This window comes from Sapajus apella, unplaced genomic scaffold (genome assembly GCF_009761245.1).
Source record: "Sapajus apella isolate SASKATOON/1434 unplaced genomic scaffold, GSC_monkey_1.0 scaffold37, whole genome shotgun sequence".
In the NCBI taxonomy this organism is placed as follows: Eukaryota; Metazoa; Chordata; class Mammalia; order Primates; family Cebidae; genus Sapajus; species Sapajus apella.
Window position 1 is genome coordinate 6,315,510 of NW_022436977.1, and position 17,858 is coordinate 6,333,367.

At 46.1% G+C, this 17,858-nt stretch overlaps 1 protein-coding gene across 1 annotated transcript in view; it reads left to right on the forward strand.

The window, feature by feature from the left end:
• The window catches only part of MYO1E (myosin IE), a 232,332-nt gene extending 217,254 nt beyond the window's left edge, over nucleotides 1–15,078 (forward strand). Inside the window, exons 26-28 of the mRNA XM_032297293.1 lie at nucleotides 44–245; nucleotides 13,132–13,301; nucleotides 13,989–15,078. Of these exons, the coding sequence (XP_032153184.1) occupies nucleotides 44–245; nucleotides 13,132–13,301; nucleotides 13,989–14,065 (449 nt within the window). The 3' untranslated portion in view covers nucleotides 14,066–15,078. The remainder of the gene's footprint in view (nucleotides 1–43; nucleotides 246–13,131; nucleotides 13,302–13,988) is intronic.
• The last annotated feature ends 2,780 nt before the right edge of the window (nucleotides 15,079–17,858 follow it).

The following is a 17,858-nucleotide window of genomic DNA, read 5'->3' on the forward strand; positions in this document are numbered from 1 at the left end:
CCAAAAATGTAAGCCTCATTTCCTTCTGTCTTCCTCTCTCCAGGATACCATCAGAACGGAGTCATCAGAAACCAGTTTGTGCCACAACCCCATGCTCCTGGAAGCCAGAGGTCCAATCAGAAAAGCCTGTACACTTCCATGGCCCGCCCGCCCTTGCCACGGCAGCAGTCTACCGGTTCTGACCGAGTGTCACAGACGCCTGAGAGCCTGGACTTCCTCAAGGTCCCGGACCAGGGAGCTGCAGGGTAAGAGTCTCACATCCTGTGGATGAGGCTGGCAAGCTCCATCTCCATCATTCAAAACAAGGGTTCAGGGATTCCTTTGGGCTGTCAATATAGGATTCTAAAATTCAGTTTTCCACCTCAATGCTATATTCTGTGGGGGTGGAACCCAAGGCTGTGGGGCTGTGGTCGGTATTTCTAAAGGTACAGTAACATTAATGGCACACAACTCATTTCATTCTCCAGAGAGGGCTTATCTTGGAAACATCAGAAGATGGGTTCCCTCTGGGCCCCAGATACAGTTACTCTGTGACCTCTTTGTGCTTTCTTGCATGGCTGAGGAATAATGGAGCTTTTGATTTATGTCTGTGCCTGCAGTTGCAGAAATACAATAGCTCTAAGAGTCTTCAGCAACATAAAGAATAACATCCCAGCATATAATGTTTGTTGAAGCATATGGGTCTTTGTGGCTTTACAGTGAGAGCCTCTCTGCCTTTCTAGAATATAAACAAGGAGTGGGGAAGAGAACCCAGGCTTTTTAGCCGGAGGAAGTGAAGATCCTGAAACTCTGTGTAGGTATTAGAAGAGTTATCAGTTTTAAAAGGGGGTAAAGACATGTCCTGTGGAGTCACAGGGATGGAATTAGGACCAACTTGAAGACCAGCTAGTGAACTCTGCCAGGGGGTAGATTTTGGCTCCAGTAAAAGGAAGAACATTACAGCAACCCAAAGATGAGTTGCCCTCACATGTAAAGAGTACTTTGTCCCTGGGAGCACTCAGGCACCAGTGGATGGGGATCACCAGGCAGGCATGTTTGCAGTAATGCTGTTAAATGTTGAAACAGTGGGGATGGAGGCCTCTCTAACACTGGACCTGCTGCTTACCTCTCTGAGCTTCAGTTTCCTTGTCCAAACACTGATGTAATGCCATCAAGCTTGCAGGGTTGTTGGGAGGACTAGAAATAATACACATAAAATACCTAGCATGGTACTTGGCATTCAGGAGTCTACTCACTGAACTCTAGCTTGATGGTGGTGATGACCATGACAGGATGATGATGATAAGGACCCCGTCACTTAATGGAGATTGAACTAGAGACTTGTAAGGAATCTTCTTTCTCTGCACGACTCTCCGTGGTGGAGTGGCTCTGTCTGCTAAAGCCAGTAATGGCCTGCTCCCACCCGCTGTCTCTTCTCCTCCTCTCTCTCAGGCCCACTTCTGTTTTCCACTCTCTTCTGTCTCTAGCACAGTGGAGAAGTTTCAAATGAGGATCAGAAGGTGTGAATGCAAAATAGACCCGTGCAGGAAGAGAGACAACAGCTGCTTCCTCTGAGTGGGCAGCCGTCCGCCTACCTTTGTGCTGGTTGGTTGGTTGGTTGGTCTCCCTCTCTTGCCCAGGTTGCTGTGCAGTGGCGCAGTCTCGGCTCACTGCAGCCTCTTCCTCCCAGGTTCAAGTGACTCTCTGGCCTCACCCGAGTAACTGGGATTATAGGCACGCACCACCATGCCCGGCTAATTTTTTAGATTTTTAGTAGAGACAAGGTTACACCATGTCGGCCAGGGTGGTCTCAAACTGACCTCAAGTAATCCACCCGCCCCAGCCTCCCAAAGTTCTGCTAAATCCCAAAGGAATTATAGGCGTGAGCCACCGCGCCTGGCCCCATTCGCCTTTATGTCCTATTACTTGACATTTGTCCTGCCGTGGCAGCTTTCTTCTGAAGACCACAAACCTCTTACGAACTTTACTGTGTTCTCACTTAGTGTTCCTTTGTCCCTGGCAAGTCTTATCTCACTTCATTTGGGCTACACATATGAAAGCACCTTAGTTGTTTTTTGGTTTGGTTTTTTTTTTTTTGAGACAGAGTCTTGCCTTGTCACTAGGCTGGAGTGCAGTGGCGCGATCTCAGCTCACTGCAATCTCTGCTTCCTGGCTTTAAGCGATTCTCCTGCTTCAGCCTCTCAAGTAGCTAGGACTACAGGGGCGTGCCACCATACCATCTAGTTTTTTTTGTACTTTTAGTAGAGATGGGGTTTCACCGTGTTGGCCAGGGTGGTCTCGATCTCTTGACCTCATGATCCGCCTGCCTCCCAAGTGCTGGGATTACAGGCATGAGCCACCGTGTGTGGCTGAAAGCACCTTAATTTTATCACACAGACAGCCATCAGTAGAGTGAATGCTACCCTTATATAGACCCCCCACCTCTTGTTTCTCTCTCTCTGTACGTGTGTGTGTGTGTGTGTGTGTGTGTGTGTGTGTGTGTCTCCCTCTCTTCTTCCCTTCCACTTCCCCTCACTCTTGGATAAGTAGCTATACCCCAACAGTGCTAATGACCATGGTTTACCTGATTGGTTTGGTCTAAACCAGACGCTCTCAAACTCTAGCATGCAGTAGAATCACCTGGAAAGCTTGCCGGCCCACTCTGTGAGTTTCTGACTCTGTAGGTCTGGAGTAAGGCCTAAGAATTTGCATATCTGCCATGTTCCCAGGTGATACTCTGATCCAGGGACCACATTTTGAAAACCACAATAGTCTGATTGATAAAGCCAAGGAAGCCTTTATGTGAAGGTGAATTGCAAGAGTGCTGTTAGGCTCACGGGATTTTCACTCTCTAACCCAGACCTGTACCTTTCAGGTGGGTGAGCGTAACTAAGTTACAATCCCTCCTAGGCCCAGTGTGATGCCTCCAAGTAGGCAGGGTATTAAAAGCAGTCAACAAAATGCACCACATCTCTTAGCTCTGTCTGCTAGCTGCCTACTTGCTTTGGTTTTGGCAAGCAAAACCATCTTTCCAGCCTACTTTGCAAGTTGCAGACTTGCACATCGGCCAGCTGGGAGCATCTGTCAGCCAAAAGTAGGCAATTTAGGAACACTGTGTCTTAACCGAGGCTGCTCCCTTCCAGCCCTCTGCCATGTGGTTCCCTATTTAAATCTTATCACACCTTTTGCCGCCTTCAGGCCTAAAGACTGGGTACACGTGTTGCTGTCTTGGAGATTGGCCATGAGGCCAGACAGAGAGGACACCTTCACACCTGTCTACCAGGCAGTAAGATTTCCTTATATGTAAAACACAATTAGTAGGCACACTATGTCTTAGCCAGCCTTCCTCTCTGTAACCTTAAATCTGCTGTGCAAACATTCCTTAAGAAACCGTAACTTGGGCAAAGGGTTGAGCATTTTCTTAGTATTTATTTTCTAAAACACGTAAAGGTGAAAATTAAAAGTTTCTAATGTGGCCAGAGACTTTGAGTGTGGCATTTTACGGATCCTCATGGTTACCTAAATTTAATAGCTTCTCCTATTTGCCAAGAAAACATGAATTGCATTTATTCCACAGGCAGCTGCTGAAGCATGCAGGGAATTTCAGGATCCCAGGTTTATACTTTTTCCATAAACTTGAAGATTCCTATATACATCGAAGTTACAAACAGTCACCTTGAGTTTACCAATCTATAGAAGTAGAATTACTATGGTCTTTATTTCCTGGCTTGCACATTCTGGACTTATCTTTCCTTCCTCTCTCTCATCCCTCAGTGTACTTTTTTTTGTAATTTCTTTTGGATCCTGTAATATGGATGCAATCAAATGATGTAATTAGCACCTCAGGTTAATTCAGGCAAGTCTTTATCACTTTATTTTAGGTTCAATCAGTTGAAGAGAGCATGAAGATTTCACTAAATTAATTACCATCTCAACTGGATTCTTTACCCTTGCTATCATTCTCCAGAAGCACTACGAGATCTGCAGTGGGAGTCAGGATCTTGCCATCGATTAGTGTAGCTTTCGAAAAGTCTAATTCAGGTTTAAGATCATTCCTGATTCTCAAGGGAATAGAAGAGGCTAGGCAAGAATTCTATAAACAGTTCATGCATCCACCTTTGCTCAGATCTCACTATCCAGTGTGCTTTGTAATTTTCCTTCCTGTAACCAAAATGTACATAATCTACCTGTAGTTCATTATTGGAAGCCTTAAAACTCAGACTGGAAACATCTGTTGACCTTTTAAATCCTGTGGTTCATTTTGTGGGAGGACAACTTTAGGAAATTTCAAGATACTCTAGAGATTCCTCCAGCTGGAAGTTGGGAAAACAGATAAATCTTGCAAGTGCTCAGTGGTAGGGCTTCTGGGCATGCCACAAAAGAAGGATCAATAGAAAAGTTTAAATGCTGCCTGTGTGTCTCTTGTCAAGATCTCCCAATGGAGTCATATTTTCAAGGGATTTAAAATTTCCATCAAGTGTCCAATAGCAATATTTCTCAACCCATAATCTACAGGAGCAGCAGCCATATCCTGGCCCAGGCAGACATGGTGCTGAGGAATTCCTGGCATCCATTTCCACATTTTCCAGTAATGTTTATAGATTCAACCTTTTGGAACACAGCATATTTTTAAGAGCCAGTGAAACAAAATGCCATTATTTTCCTTCTTGGAATTTCAAGACATAAATTTCACATCTGCAGAACAAAGAGGCAATATTTGAAAGCTTAATCCCAGCTTCCCCTGGGATAGACTAGGCACGCCCACCAGGAGGTGTGGGAGCTACAGAGAAATTCGCAAAAGGTAGCATTTAGAGTGCAGAGAGCACAGGATTTGCACTTGTAAGAGCGGGGTGTGAGCCCTGGTTCGTTTATTCATTCCTTTCTCTTTTATTCATCAAATATTTACTGAGCCATGTGCCTTCTATACCAGGCTTGTCACTTAATCTTTCTACTCCTTGGTGTCTTCACCTGTATAATAGTGATGATAATAATAATACAATAATTTTGAAAACCCAGTCCTCAAGAGTTTTCTTGAAGGTTAAATAAGAGCTTTGTGTGCTATAAAGCACAGTGTAATTGAAAGGTCTTTTGTATTGGTTTCATTACTGTTATTCATTGGTCGGCCTTGCAAGGAAATTTTAGTGCTCTACCAGGATTGAAAGGTGACGTTCCCTGACCGAGTGGCTTTATTCTCAAGAACTCAGATCTCTGGACTCCACGAAGGTCTATGCTTCAGGCATTGACAGCTTTAATGCAGGGAATGGGCAGCCTAAGAAAGCCGAGTCAAAGAGACCAGGCAGGGAGACGCCAGCCCCCAACACACACACATCCTTGGCAGCTGTGACTCTCCTCCGTAGGCACAGAGCGTCAGTGGCACACAGAGTTCTGCAGCAGTAATGGTAACAGTCACTAGACACCAGAGGCTCATTTGGACAAATTGAATAAGAAGAAAAGTCACAAACTCCTTCTGGCTCTGCACTATTCCACAGTCTCTCTCTTTTTCTTTGAGACAGAGTCTCACTCTGTCACCAGGGCCGGAGTGCAGTGGTACAATCTTGGCTCACTGCAGCTCAACCTCTGCCTCCCAGGTTCAAGTGATTCTCGTGCCTCAACCTCCTGAGTGACTGGGATTATAGGCATGAATCATCACCACACCTGGCTCATTTTCAATAGAGATGGGATTTTGCTGTGTTGGTCAGGCTGGTCTCATACTCCTGGCCTCAAGGAATCCACCTGCCTCAGCCTCCCAAAGTGCTGGGATTACAGGCGTGAGCACCGTGCCCGGCCTCCACAGTCTCTTTCTAACTAAACATCTCCGCTGCAGTCATCATAACAATGCACATCCCACGGAAAGGGATGGACATTGCCAGGCAGAGGGAATTAACTAGCCCTCAGTTTAAAGAATTTTGATGTCACTGGGGGTTTTGTTTTCTTGTAGGCTTTTGGCATCTTGTGAAATTCAGCAGTCATCTATGAGGGCTCAAATGTCAGTTGACATCCTAACGTCTTGGGGCAAATATATCACTTGGTCTTCTCTGGTCACTAATACAGGACTTACTTTGCAGTGCAGGTTTTCACAAAGCCAACCGGAGGTAGTGTGCTTAACTCATCAGGAAGTGTTACTTGCTTCTGGGTTATAATGTGATTGCCCCACTCAGAAAAAAGAACCTGTTGCAAAATGAATTTGCTGTAGCTCAGCTTTTTCATGTATTTATGTTCATTGGTAATAGACACATAATGTGTACAAATTACCCTGAAATAAATGATGGGTCAAGTAGTAATAGGAAAACTAAATCGCATTGTACAAAAATTAGGTATAATGAAACACTGGATTTGCTCAGTGATGTATAGTTTTATAACCACATACTAACATATGTATATATTATCTATATAAGGAGCATTTATTATTGAAACGTCAAAAGGAAAAAAACCTTATTGTGAGTCTGAAATCTTGCTGCAACTCCCAATTGTCTAGCCAAGTGCAGTGACTCACACTGTTAATCCCAGCACTTTGGGAGGCTGAGGCAGGAGGATCACTGGAGGCCAGGAGTTTGAGACCAGCCTGGCCAACATGGTGAAACTGTTTCTACTAAAAATACAAAAATTAGCAGGGCATGGTGGCGGGTGCCTGTAATCCCAGCTACTTGGGAGGCTGAGGCAGGAGAATCACTTAAACCTGGGAGGCAGAGGCTGCGGTGAGCCAAGGTTATTCCATGCCACTCCAGCCAGGTGATAGAGTGAGGCTCCGTCTCAAAAAACAAAAATTATCTCAATGAAATGTTTTTGTAACACAATTTTCAATTGTGATGTTTATTAGAAATGCAAATACTGTGTCACAAAGTACCAGAACTACCAACAGTATCTAAATTCTACACAGCCATTATGAAACAAATGGTGGCACATGGCTGAAGTCCCGGCACTCACATGGCTAAGGCAGGAGGATGGCTCAAGTCCAGGGGTTCAAGATGGCAGTGAGATATGATCATGTCACTGTACCCCAGCCTGGGCATCATAGCAAGACCTTGTCTCTAAAAATAATAGCAATAAGCAAATAACCAAACAAAAGTAGGCAAGGCATTTGTAGACAACAGTGAGCCTGTGCTGTCGTGAGGGCAGCATGAGGAGGGCAGCATGAGGAGGGCAGGATGGTGGTGTGCTGCTCCACAGTGGGCACTCGGGAGGGAAAGGCCTGCGCTGTAACATTCACCAGTTTCTGCGGTAAAATACTCTCCCTGTGGCCAGTGTGAAGCTACCGGTGTGACTACTACTGGGTGCAGAGTTTGGAAAAGGTGAAAGTCTCACACCATTGTGTATTTCTGCCGTGCATCAGCAATAGACTTTAATAACTTCAAATGTGTAGACAGAAGGAAAATAAGTAGGCCGGGTGCGGTGGCTCATGCCTGTAATCCCAGCACTTTGGGAGGCCAAGGCGGGTGGATAAATTGAGGCCAGGAGTTTGAGATCACACTGGCCAACATGGTGAAACCCCGACTCTAATAAAAATACGAAAAGAAAATTAGCCAGGCTTGTTGGCACATGCTTGTAATCCCAACTACTCAGGAGGCTGAGGCAGGATAAACGCGTGAACCAGGGAGGTGGAGGTTGCGGTGAGAAGTAGGGAGAAGTGATGAGCATTTATTGCCTGTGCTTTAATGTTTCTTTGTCGTCAATGATTTGATTTTTAATAATGGCCATGTTTGACAACAGGCTCATAAAATTCCTGAAAGTTCTATCAGCTCTCACAGCTGGAGTGAGCAGCCCGTACTAGCACAGTGGGCATGCAGGTCTCGTGTGCCCTGTGAGGAGGTGTGTAATCCCTAACTCCTGGATTAACCAGTTGCCTCAGCTGGAAGTGGGGGCTCCAGGCACCTAGAAGACCTCATTCATCAAATTTCTGGCAGTTTTTTTTGAAAGTAATTCTCATTAATGAGGCAGGATCGCCACCTAGTGATGCAAAGGAGATTGCCTGGGTTTTCAAGGCTGATGGAGTCTGGGAAAATGGCTGTTCCCACCGACTGTGTTCTGTGGCTTCCAGGTCTCCAGTCTGGTGAATTGTACAGACTGTGACTGCTTCATTGGCACAGACTTCCTGTGTTCCTCCGTGCTGTTGAGAGCTCTCTGTAAAACTTTCCTAGAATTAGAAAAAAGGCCTGGGACCAGGTGCAGTGGCTTACACCTGTAATCCCATCACTGGGGGCCAAGGTGGGAAAATCGCTTAAACCCAGGAATTTAAGACCAGTCTAGGCAATGTGGTAAAACTTCATCTCTAAAAATAAATAGGCTGTGCATGGTGGCTCACACCTGTAATCCCAGCACTTTGGGAGGCTGAGGTGGGCGGATCACTTGAGGGCAGGAGTTCAATACCAGCCTGGCCAACATGGTGAAACGCTGTCTTTACTAAAAATACAAAAAAAAAAAAAAAAAAAAAAATTTAGCTGGGTGTGGTGGTGCACACCTGCAATCCCATCTACTTAGGAGGCTGAAGCAGGAGAATCCCCTGGTAGGCAGAGGTTGCAGTGAGCCAAGATCACACCACTGTACTCCAGCCTAGGCAACAGAGCAAGACAATTTGCCATGCTACACAAGTCAATGTCACGTTACAATTCACTTCTGCTCTGGAGGAGGCGTGGGCTAGGAGAGGATTTGGCAGGGGGTTCGCCAGAGTATGAGGAAGCACTAATGGAAATAAGGTCCAAAAGCTGAGTAGGAGTCAGCCGTGCTGCCTGGGGAGTAGGGAAGAGTCCAGGAGAGCACAGCCAGACCAAGGAGCCAGAAAGATTGGTGTGGCTGCAGTGCCAGGAGCCTTAGGCACGTGCCACCATGTTGGCCAGTGATGAACCCAGCAGGAAATTCCAGGAGCCTAAATCAGTCATCTCACAGGAATGTCGTGAGGGTAAAATGAAGCAGCACCTGATGCCTAGCACAAGGCCTTGGCCCAGTTGAGGGGAGTCTCTCCAGACCTCACACAGCTACAGGCAGAGTTTCCCAGAAGACAACCTGTCTGCTAGCTCTCACAAAAAGAGTATAGACATGTGCAGGCTGGCCAGGGAGAATGGCTCTCACTGTGGCTCGCTTTGGAAATATGCTGCCCTGGCAGAGGTGGTGTACCTCTTGTGGTCACAAGTAAGATCCAATGGTGGCATCAGTGTTGCCACTCCTAATACAAAGTACAGAGGTCCTCCTTCCTTCACCCACCGGCCCCCTCCTCCCTGCCACCATCAAACAGTCCCCGCTGTCCAGACCCTGCTCCCCAGAAAATGCCCCATCTCAAAGCTGTCCTGGCCTCTGCCACCTCCCAACTGTGGAGTATTGTGAACCCCATTCAGCCTAGTGATAAAGGACCAAATGGCTTACACTGCCAGGATAGTGGCAGTTGTACACAACCTGGACAATTAGGCCAGCTGTTGCCATGGGTCTACACAGGAACCCAGGTAATTCCTGAGCTTTTACTTTGGCCAGTAGTCACCTCTCCGGAGGAAGTAGCCTCTGCTGCCTTGAGATCAAAGACCACACTGTGGCCACACACACCCAGCTGTTTGCATGGTCCACCTTCATCCCCTTAGCTCTTGTTTATAATTTGCTATCATCACCAGAAGGAATTTGTTCGATCAGACTCATGGTCTATTTTAACACAATCTAGATGACTTTTTTTTTTTTTTTTTTTTTGTTTTCTTTTTTCTTTGTCTAATTACCCTGGCTGGATTTTCCAGGATAATATTGGACAAGTTGTGAATGCTAACATCCCTCTTTTCTTCCTGATGTTACGGGGAAATCGTTGTGGGTTTCAGTGGATAAATATGATGTAAGCTTGAAGTATTAGACAAGGGTCCTCTCCCCAACCAGGGCTCACGGAGAAAGGAAGGCAGGCATCAGTGTGGCCTGCAGCAGAGAGTAAGGTTTGTATGAGCAGGAGCCGCACCTGGCAGACCCTGTAGGCGCCATGAAGGGTTTTGGTCCTTTTTCCAAGATCAGAGAGAAGCTGTTAGAAGGATTTTCAGGTGGGATGGGGTGAACTAATAACAGCTGAGCTAGCATGAGGGCCAAGTGTTCTAGAAAGGAAGCAACTGGCAAAAAAGACGTGAAGAAAAGAAACAGGGCTTAGTCAAAGCTGGGGGTAGATGGGGCAGAACAAGTGAGTGATGCCCAGGGCAGGGAGGGTCTTCCCTCTCAGGAGCCATCTGTCTTGTCTTCCCACTAAGAGGTCTTACTCCCACCCTGGCAAGGGGAGTCCTTCAGCAAGAGGACCCTGTACCTAGGCCCCCAATATTTGGTCTCCAGAGACCTCGTCAGTCTGTACTAAGGACAGTAGGGTTTTCCCACCGGACAAGACGGGACAGATTTCTGTCTATGGATATAGTTGGCTCGCTGTGCCCACGGGTTCCACATCTGTGGATTCAACCAAACTTGGATTGAAAATACTCAGAAAAAATATGGATAGTTGCCTCTGTAGTGAACATGTACAGACTTAAAAAAAATTTTTTTTTTTTTGAGACCACACTCTGTGGCCCAGGCTGGAGTGCAGTGGCGTGATCTCTGCTCACTGTAACCTCTGCCTCCTGGGTTCAAACGATTCTCCTACCTCAGCCTCCCGAGTAGCTGGGATTACAGGTATAATCTGTAATATATTATGATAAATTACACCATGCCCAACTAATTTCTCTATTTTTAGTAGAGACGGGTTTTGCCATGTTGGCCAGGATGGTCTCGAACTCCTGACTTCAGGTGATACACCCTTTTTGGCCTCCCAAAGTGCTGGAATTACATATGTTAGCCACCATGCCTGGCCAGTCCTGTATTTTTTAAAACGCTTTTTTTTTTTGTCGTTATTCCCTAAACAATATAGTATAACAACTATTTACATAGTATTTACATTACGTTAGGTATTACAAGTAATCTAGAGGAGGTTTAACATACAAGAGGCTGTACATAGGTTATATGCAATTGTTACACCCTCTTATATGAGGGACATGTCTGTGGAGTTGAGTATCTGTGAGTAGTCCTAGCATCAGTCCCCCAGGGACACAGGGACGACGGTTTTTGGTGTTATGTGCGTGCACACATGTGCCTCTGTGTCCCTGCACGTGCACTCCCAGCCCAGTTCTGTGGACTGCCAGGCTGGAGGCTTCCTCCCTGCCAGGGTTTTGTAATGCCTGCCCCCCACCCCCTTTTATTCCTTGTTGCTGAGAAGTCACGTTGACTTCTGGTATCCAGGCTAATGGCTCTTATTAGCCAAATGCTGACACATCCCCAGCATATAGGGTGCTTAATTACAAACCTGTTTGCCCGGCCGGCTTTCAGAGAAGCAAGCACTTCAACAGGGAATGGGATTTCCAGTAGACATGAGGTAGGAAATAAATGATGTCACACTGACAACCTACAAAATGCCTTTCCTCTACACTAAAAGTGGCAAGAGTGGTAAGAGGAGTGGAGCCTGAGTAGCCTTGAGGATTGCTCCGTCCCATGTGGGGTGGAGGAAAAGCCCAGTCTTAGGGGAGCCCAGCCCTCCTGGGGACAGTGCTACCCTGCTGGCAGCCAGTGTTCCCCTTCATGATCCAGCTTGTTCATCAGCACCCCACGAGCATCTATCATCACAGGACATGGGCAAGGCCAGCAGGCTGTGATTTCCTCAGAGTGCAGCTCAAAACTGGATGTGGTGGTTCTTTCCAGAACTCAGGTCCCGGGAAAGCCCCCCTTTTCCTCTTTGCTCCTGCGGGTGTGAATGATGTACCCAGACCTAACAGCCAGTCCTACCATGTTGAGGTCCAGCCCAACTTCTTTAAGGAGAAATCTTGTTTCTTTCGTAAGCAAATGAACATAGCCTTTACTTTGGTTTGTCCTTAAGCAAAGTGGGAAAAAAAAGAAATGTTCTCCATGTTTCTGTTTTCCTTTTTGTTTTTGCTAGATGCTTTTCATTAACATATTTATTAAATAATTGATTCAGGTATAAGTTTGAAGATCTCACTAAGCAGGAACAAGTAGAACTTACATGCGTTTGAAACAACAAATGAACGGTGACTTGAGGCAGCATAGTATATACAAATAATCCAGTTAAAGCTGGATCTGGATTAGGGTTTCAGCACTGGAGATATTGAGGCAGCATAGTATATACAAATAATACATTTAAAGCTAGATCTGGATTAGGGTTTCAGCACTGGAGATATTTTTAATAATTATGACAGTGGAATGGAGGGAGTGTCACTTGTATCCAGTGGTTGGAGGCCAGGGATCCTGCAGGGCACAGGACAGCCTCCCTCACCTGCCCCCATATACACACACTATAAAGGGTTATCCAACCACAGGTGTCAGTAGTGCAGATGCTGAGAAACTGTTCTGGATAAACTCTTGTATAAGAATATTCACGGCAACATTTCTGGAGGGGCAGGGGAGCTCTGAGGGGTAATAAAGGAGATTTGAAGAGTAATACTGATGGATAAGATGAGAGGTAAGTCTGAGTAATAACGAGGGGGTGGGAGGGAAGTCTCTGGAGTAATGATGAGGGGGCGGAAGGGAAGTCTCTGGAGTAATAATGAGGGGGTGGAAGTCTGAGGAGTAATAATGAGGTGGTGGGACGGAAGTCTAGATTAATAATGAGGGGGTGGGAGGGAAGTCTCTGGAGTAGTAATGGGGGGAGAGGGAAGTCTGGGAAGTAATGATGAGAGGGTGGGTGGGTGGATGGGATGGGATGGGAGTAGAGATAATGATCCAGAGAATGATCCAGAATTACCTCAGGTGGTAATTCTGGGGGGAATTCAGTGAAGGAAAGATGCCTACAGGCTTCTGTGGCACTGGCAAAAGTTCCATTTCCAAACTTGAGGGACAGATACCTGAATGTTCATGATTTAAATATATGGGTATACTTTCGACACTTTTATATGGCTATGTCTTTCACGTGTCTTTCTATGCTGGGAACACCGCAGCAGCAGCAGCAGCAGCAAAGGTCTGTAAGAGCTATTTGGGGTTGCAACAACCTTGTCAGGAAAGTCAGTTTTATTCCTCAGGTTTAAAAGACTGCACCCTGGGCCATATGTCTTCTAAGGGTGGAGCTGGCTTTGAACTTGAACAGGCCAGTGACAGCCACCATGCCCCAAACCACCCCTCAGTGCTGCTGCCTCCTCCTGGGACCCAGTCTCATCGGCTCTACTCTCCCCACAGGGTCCGGAGACAGACCACCAGTCGGCCTCCCCCAGCAGGGGGCAGACCCAAGCCCCAGCCCAAGCCCAAGCCTCAGGTGCCACAGTGTAAGGCTTTGTATGCCTATGACGCTCAGGACACAGATGAACTCAGCTTTAATGCCAATGACATTATTGATATTATCAAAGAAGGTAAGTGTGTGGCTGACTGGCTGGGACAGCCTCCCAAAGAACTCAGTCACATTGCTGTAAGAACTCCTGTGAACATGAAGAGAATTTATGGGCTCCTCAAACTGAAATTTGTAGAGGCAGGTCAGGCTTCAGGCTCAGTCTGATCAAGCCATCAGCTTTCTTTTTAATGCTTCTTTCAGCTCTGCCCCCTTCTTTATATCCCCTCCCTTCTCAAGCTGTTTTTCTTCATGGTAGCAAAATGGCAGCTGCAATTCCAGGCCTGCATATCAAATGATATATGAAATCTGCAACATCTCTGAAACTTTTCTTTGCCATTAGACAAAAGTCCTGAGTTTTATCCTGATCAAACCAAATTAGTCATGTGTCCTCCTGAACCAACTTTAGTAGCAAGACAAAGGCTGTACCCTTCAGTTTATTAGACCTGGTAGGCTTCCTCCTAATCAAAGTAGATGGAGTAGAAGCCAGAGAGACAACCTTGAGTATCCATTATTAAAGCAGTCCATGGGCTTGGCTGAGTGCCTTATTAATTTGGTAGATATCTTACATTTTACAAAAAACTTTTTGATTTAAACAACAAAGGGAAAAACAACATGGATGGTGCCGTATCACTTGAGCCCATGGAAGCAGAGTGTGTTTGGCTGGGGTAAAACAGTTACTCATCTTCACTTTTACCATCTCTCCCTGCAGATCCTTCAGGCTGGTGGACGGGTCGACTACGAGGCAAGCAGGGCCTGTTCCCCAACAACTACGTGACCAAGATCTGAGGCGCTCATGACTCTGACGCATGGGGCAGAGGAGCTCCAGGCACAGACAATGGGAGGAGATACTTAGGGGCTCCCCTTCCAATCCGCAGTGAGCAATTGCTTCTCCAAGGCCTGGAGCTCTTCTGGTACCTTCCCCCTGGAGGACACTGAATAGGCTGGGGTTGGGAACAGGGAGTATCACTCCACAAACGATCCTAAAAGGTAGCCCCTTCATAGGAACCCAGGCAGGCAAAACCACCACGCAATAAGATTTATTTATTGTATTTAAACCTGGTGAGAGGACAGGTGAGGTCTGCTGAGATCTTGTAGGCTTCTGTCAAAACAGCACCCTGCTTCCTCACCAGGCCCAGGGAATGGCTGTAGGTGGCCGCTGACAAGTGCCTTTAGTTGAAGAGCACATTTCTTTCACCTCTCTTGTCCATACCCGACATACACATTCCTCTCTGCCACCTTCCCTCAGGAAGGACCCGCCTCTGCAGACTGGGCTCAGCGTGAGCAGGCACTTCCTGTGCGCATGCCAAGGGCAAGCAGGCCTGCTGAGCCCAGGGAGACAGAGGGACACTAGTTTACACTTTGCCGGGACCATCAGGGCCGCCAAGCACAGGTCAGGGGCTGGGGGCTGGGCTGCCGGCTTTGCTTTGTTTGGGTCTTCAATTGGAATGTGGCTGGCCCATGTTGGTTTGTGTTTAAATGCTGTACTTATTACAAAAAGGATCTTTTTTTAAGCTGTACATTTATAAAAACCAGATCATATACTGTATGTATAAAAATCTTGAGATGGTAGAAACATGTATGAATGTACTAAGTAGTATTCCACTGTACTCATTCACAAGGTAGCTTTTCTTACAAAACACACCAGGTACTTACAGATGTGCCCTGCTCTTTTCCAACTATGGAAACAGTGTCATTGCTTTCCAGCTCAGTTCCCTGCAGACTCTTCTCAACTCTTTCCCTATAGGAATTTTCTTCCCATCCCTCCCCCTACCTCCTAAATAAATAAAGGAATCAGCGAATACCTTCTTCCTTTATGACATTTGTTACGGGTTGAATTGTGCCCCTCCAAAGATGACGTTGGAGTCCCAGCCACCAGTACCTCAGAATATGACCTTATTTGGAAATAGTCTTTACAGAGCAAACAAAATGAAAATGAAGTCATTAGAATGGGTCTTCATCCAATATAATGGTGTCCTGATGAAAAGGGGAAATGTGGACACAGAAACCAACAAGCAGAGGAAAGACCACGTGAAGAGGCAGGGAGAAGACAGCCAGCCATTCACAAGCCCAGGAGAGAGGCCTGGAACAGACTCTCCCTCACAACCTCCACAAGGAACCAATCCTGCCCACCTTGATCTTGGACTTCCAGCCTCCAGAACTGTGAGGCAGTGCCTTCAGCTGTTTGAACTACTGGGTTTGTGGTATTTTGTTATGGCAGTCCTAGCAAACTGAATGTTTTCTTGCCATAATATTGAAAAGCTGGAAACAATGTAATTGCCAGCGAAAACAGAATGGTTGTTAAGTGGAGACTGCCCTTTCTCTGCCTCTCCTCCTCCCGTTGCCACAGCCATTCTTAAGCTACTGGGAACTTAGAGTTTCAGCAGCATACAGCTTTGAGTCATTTCAGAATCCTCGAATTCCATGGGAAAAAATTATCGGGGCTTACATACAAAGAAAAAAAATGGATCTGGATTAGAAACGAAAACATGGCATTTTGTTCTCTTGTGTTTTACTTCAAGATCAGGAAGCAAACTTCATTCTTTAACAGTAACAATGTTAAAAGGCAACGTCAGTTCCATGTTGTGACCAGAGAGGAAAGTAAAGCCATGGCATGATGAATTGAGGAAAGGTAATCCTATTGACACTAGTGGTCTCTATATATTTTTACAACATACTCTCACATTCCTGGACTCCCTGCAGTGGGAGGAAGACACCACAAGAACTGGCACCAAGGAGCATGGTGGGTTCCCCACAGTCACCAGCATGTAAGCTGCTTTCTCACAGGGCAGGAACACCAGGACCATCGTCCCTTGTTGTAAGCCCCTGGCTGGCTGGGACAAGCCTTTGTTTTTCCTACTGATTTTCCTCCTGATAAAACAGGGACTGAGTTAAATCCCCCAGGAGTAGCACGAACACCCCCATCCATGGAAATCACAGACCAAGCCCTTAGCACCTGCATCATGTACCCAGCCAGTGCCAGGCTCAAGGAGATGCCCAAGAAATGGTGCTTACTTAGGTGAGTGACTCAGGGTAAGGAGACTTAAATCTGTGTAGAGATGCTAAAATTCTTACACTATCAAGAAAAGTTTGGAGAAATAGTCATTTATCTTAACCTTATTATATACATTTAGAAATTCAGCATGGGGACTACCAGAAAAATCTGGGATAAATAACATTTCCCTTTTTTTCTTAATTAAAAAGTCTTCAGAAAAAAATGCCATTTTCCCCTTTAGGACCTTTAAGAAACTAACCTGGGTTTCCTCTAGTCTCTGGATCTAGCCTGGCCTGCCATTTTCTTCACTGTACAGCTAGGCAAATATGACCAGTTCAGGAGTCACTTACCAGGAAAGAACATACAGGAGATCAAAGGGCCACCCCCACCTTCTAGAACTTGCCATCCTGTTTGAAATAAGGGTTGTTCATGTGCACACACAGCAACATGTATAGCAGTATCAAACACAGTATAAAATGTGACAGCCCGGCTGGGCATGGTGGCTCACGCCTGTAATCCCAGCACTTTGGGAGGCTGAGGCAGGTGGATCATGAGGTCCAGAGGTCAAGACCAGCCTGGCCAAGATGGCGAAATCCTGTCTCTACTATAAAAATACCAAATTTAGCCGGGTGTGGTAGGCACCTATAATCCCAGCTCTTCAGGAGGCTGAGGTGAAGAATTGCTTGAACCCGGGAGGTGGAGGTTGCGGTAACCTGAGACTGTCTTACTGCACAGTAACACAAGACCCTGTCTTGAGACAGCAAGACTCTGTCACAAAAAAAAAAAAAAAAAAAAAAAAAAAAAAAAAAAGTGACATCCCTTTGACCAAAGTTTTGTTTTTTTAAAACAGACTCTCACCCAGGCTGGAGTGCAGTGGCGCGATCTCAGCTCACTGCAACCTCTGCCTTCCCAGTTCAAGAGATTTTCCTGTCTCAGCCTCCTGAGTAGCTGGGATTACAGGCACACGCCACAACGCCCAGCTAATTTTTGTATATTTTAGTAGAGATGGGGGTTTTGCCATGTTGGTAAGGCTGATCTCGAACTCCTAACCTTGTGATCTGCCCGCCTCGGCCTCCCAAAGTGTTGGGATTACAGGCATGAGCCACTGCGCCTGGCCCAACCAAAGATTCTAAGTAACCAGGGACTAAATGAGATGGCCTGACCATGAACCCTAGGGCAGAAGTGTTCAAGCTTCAGTTGTAGACCAGTGGTTCTCAAATTCTTTCGCTTCAGAACCCTTTTACACTCCTCAATGTTATTAAAGACGCTAAAGTGTTGAGCTTATATTGGTTATGGCAATCAATACTTACCATGTTATAAATTAAAAGTGAGAAATTTTTAGAACACAAGAATACACACACACATTCTACTGGCTACTAGAGTAACATCATTGCATGTCATGTAGCCTCTGGAAAATTCCATCATATACTACTGAGAGAATGAAAGTAGGAGAAAAGGAAATAATACCCTGATATTATGAAAATAGTTTAGCTGTCATGGACTTTGAGACAGTCTCGCTCTGTTGCCCAGGCTGAAGTGCAGTGGTGTGATCTCGGCCTCAACTCAAGGGGCCTAGAGGTCTCTGCA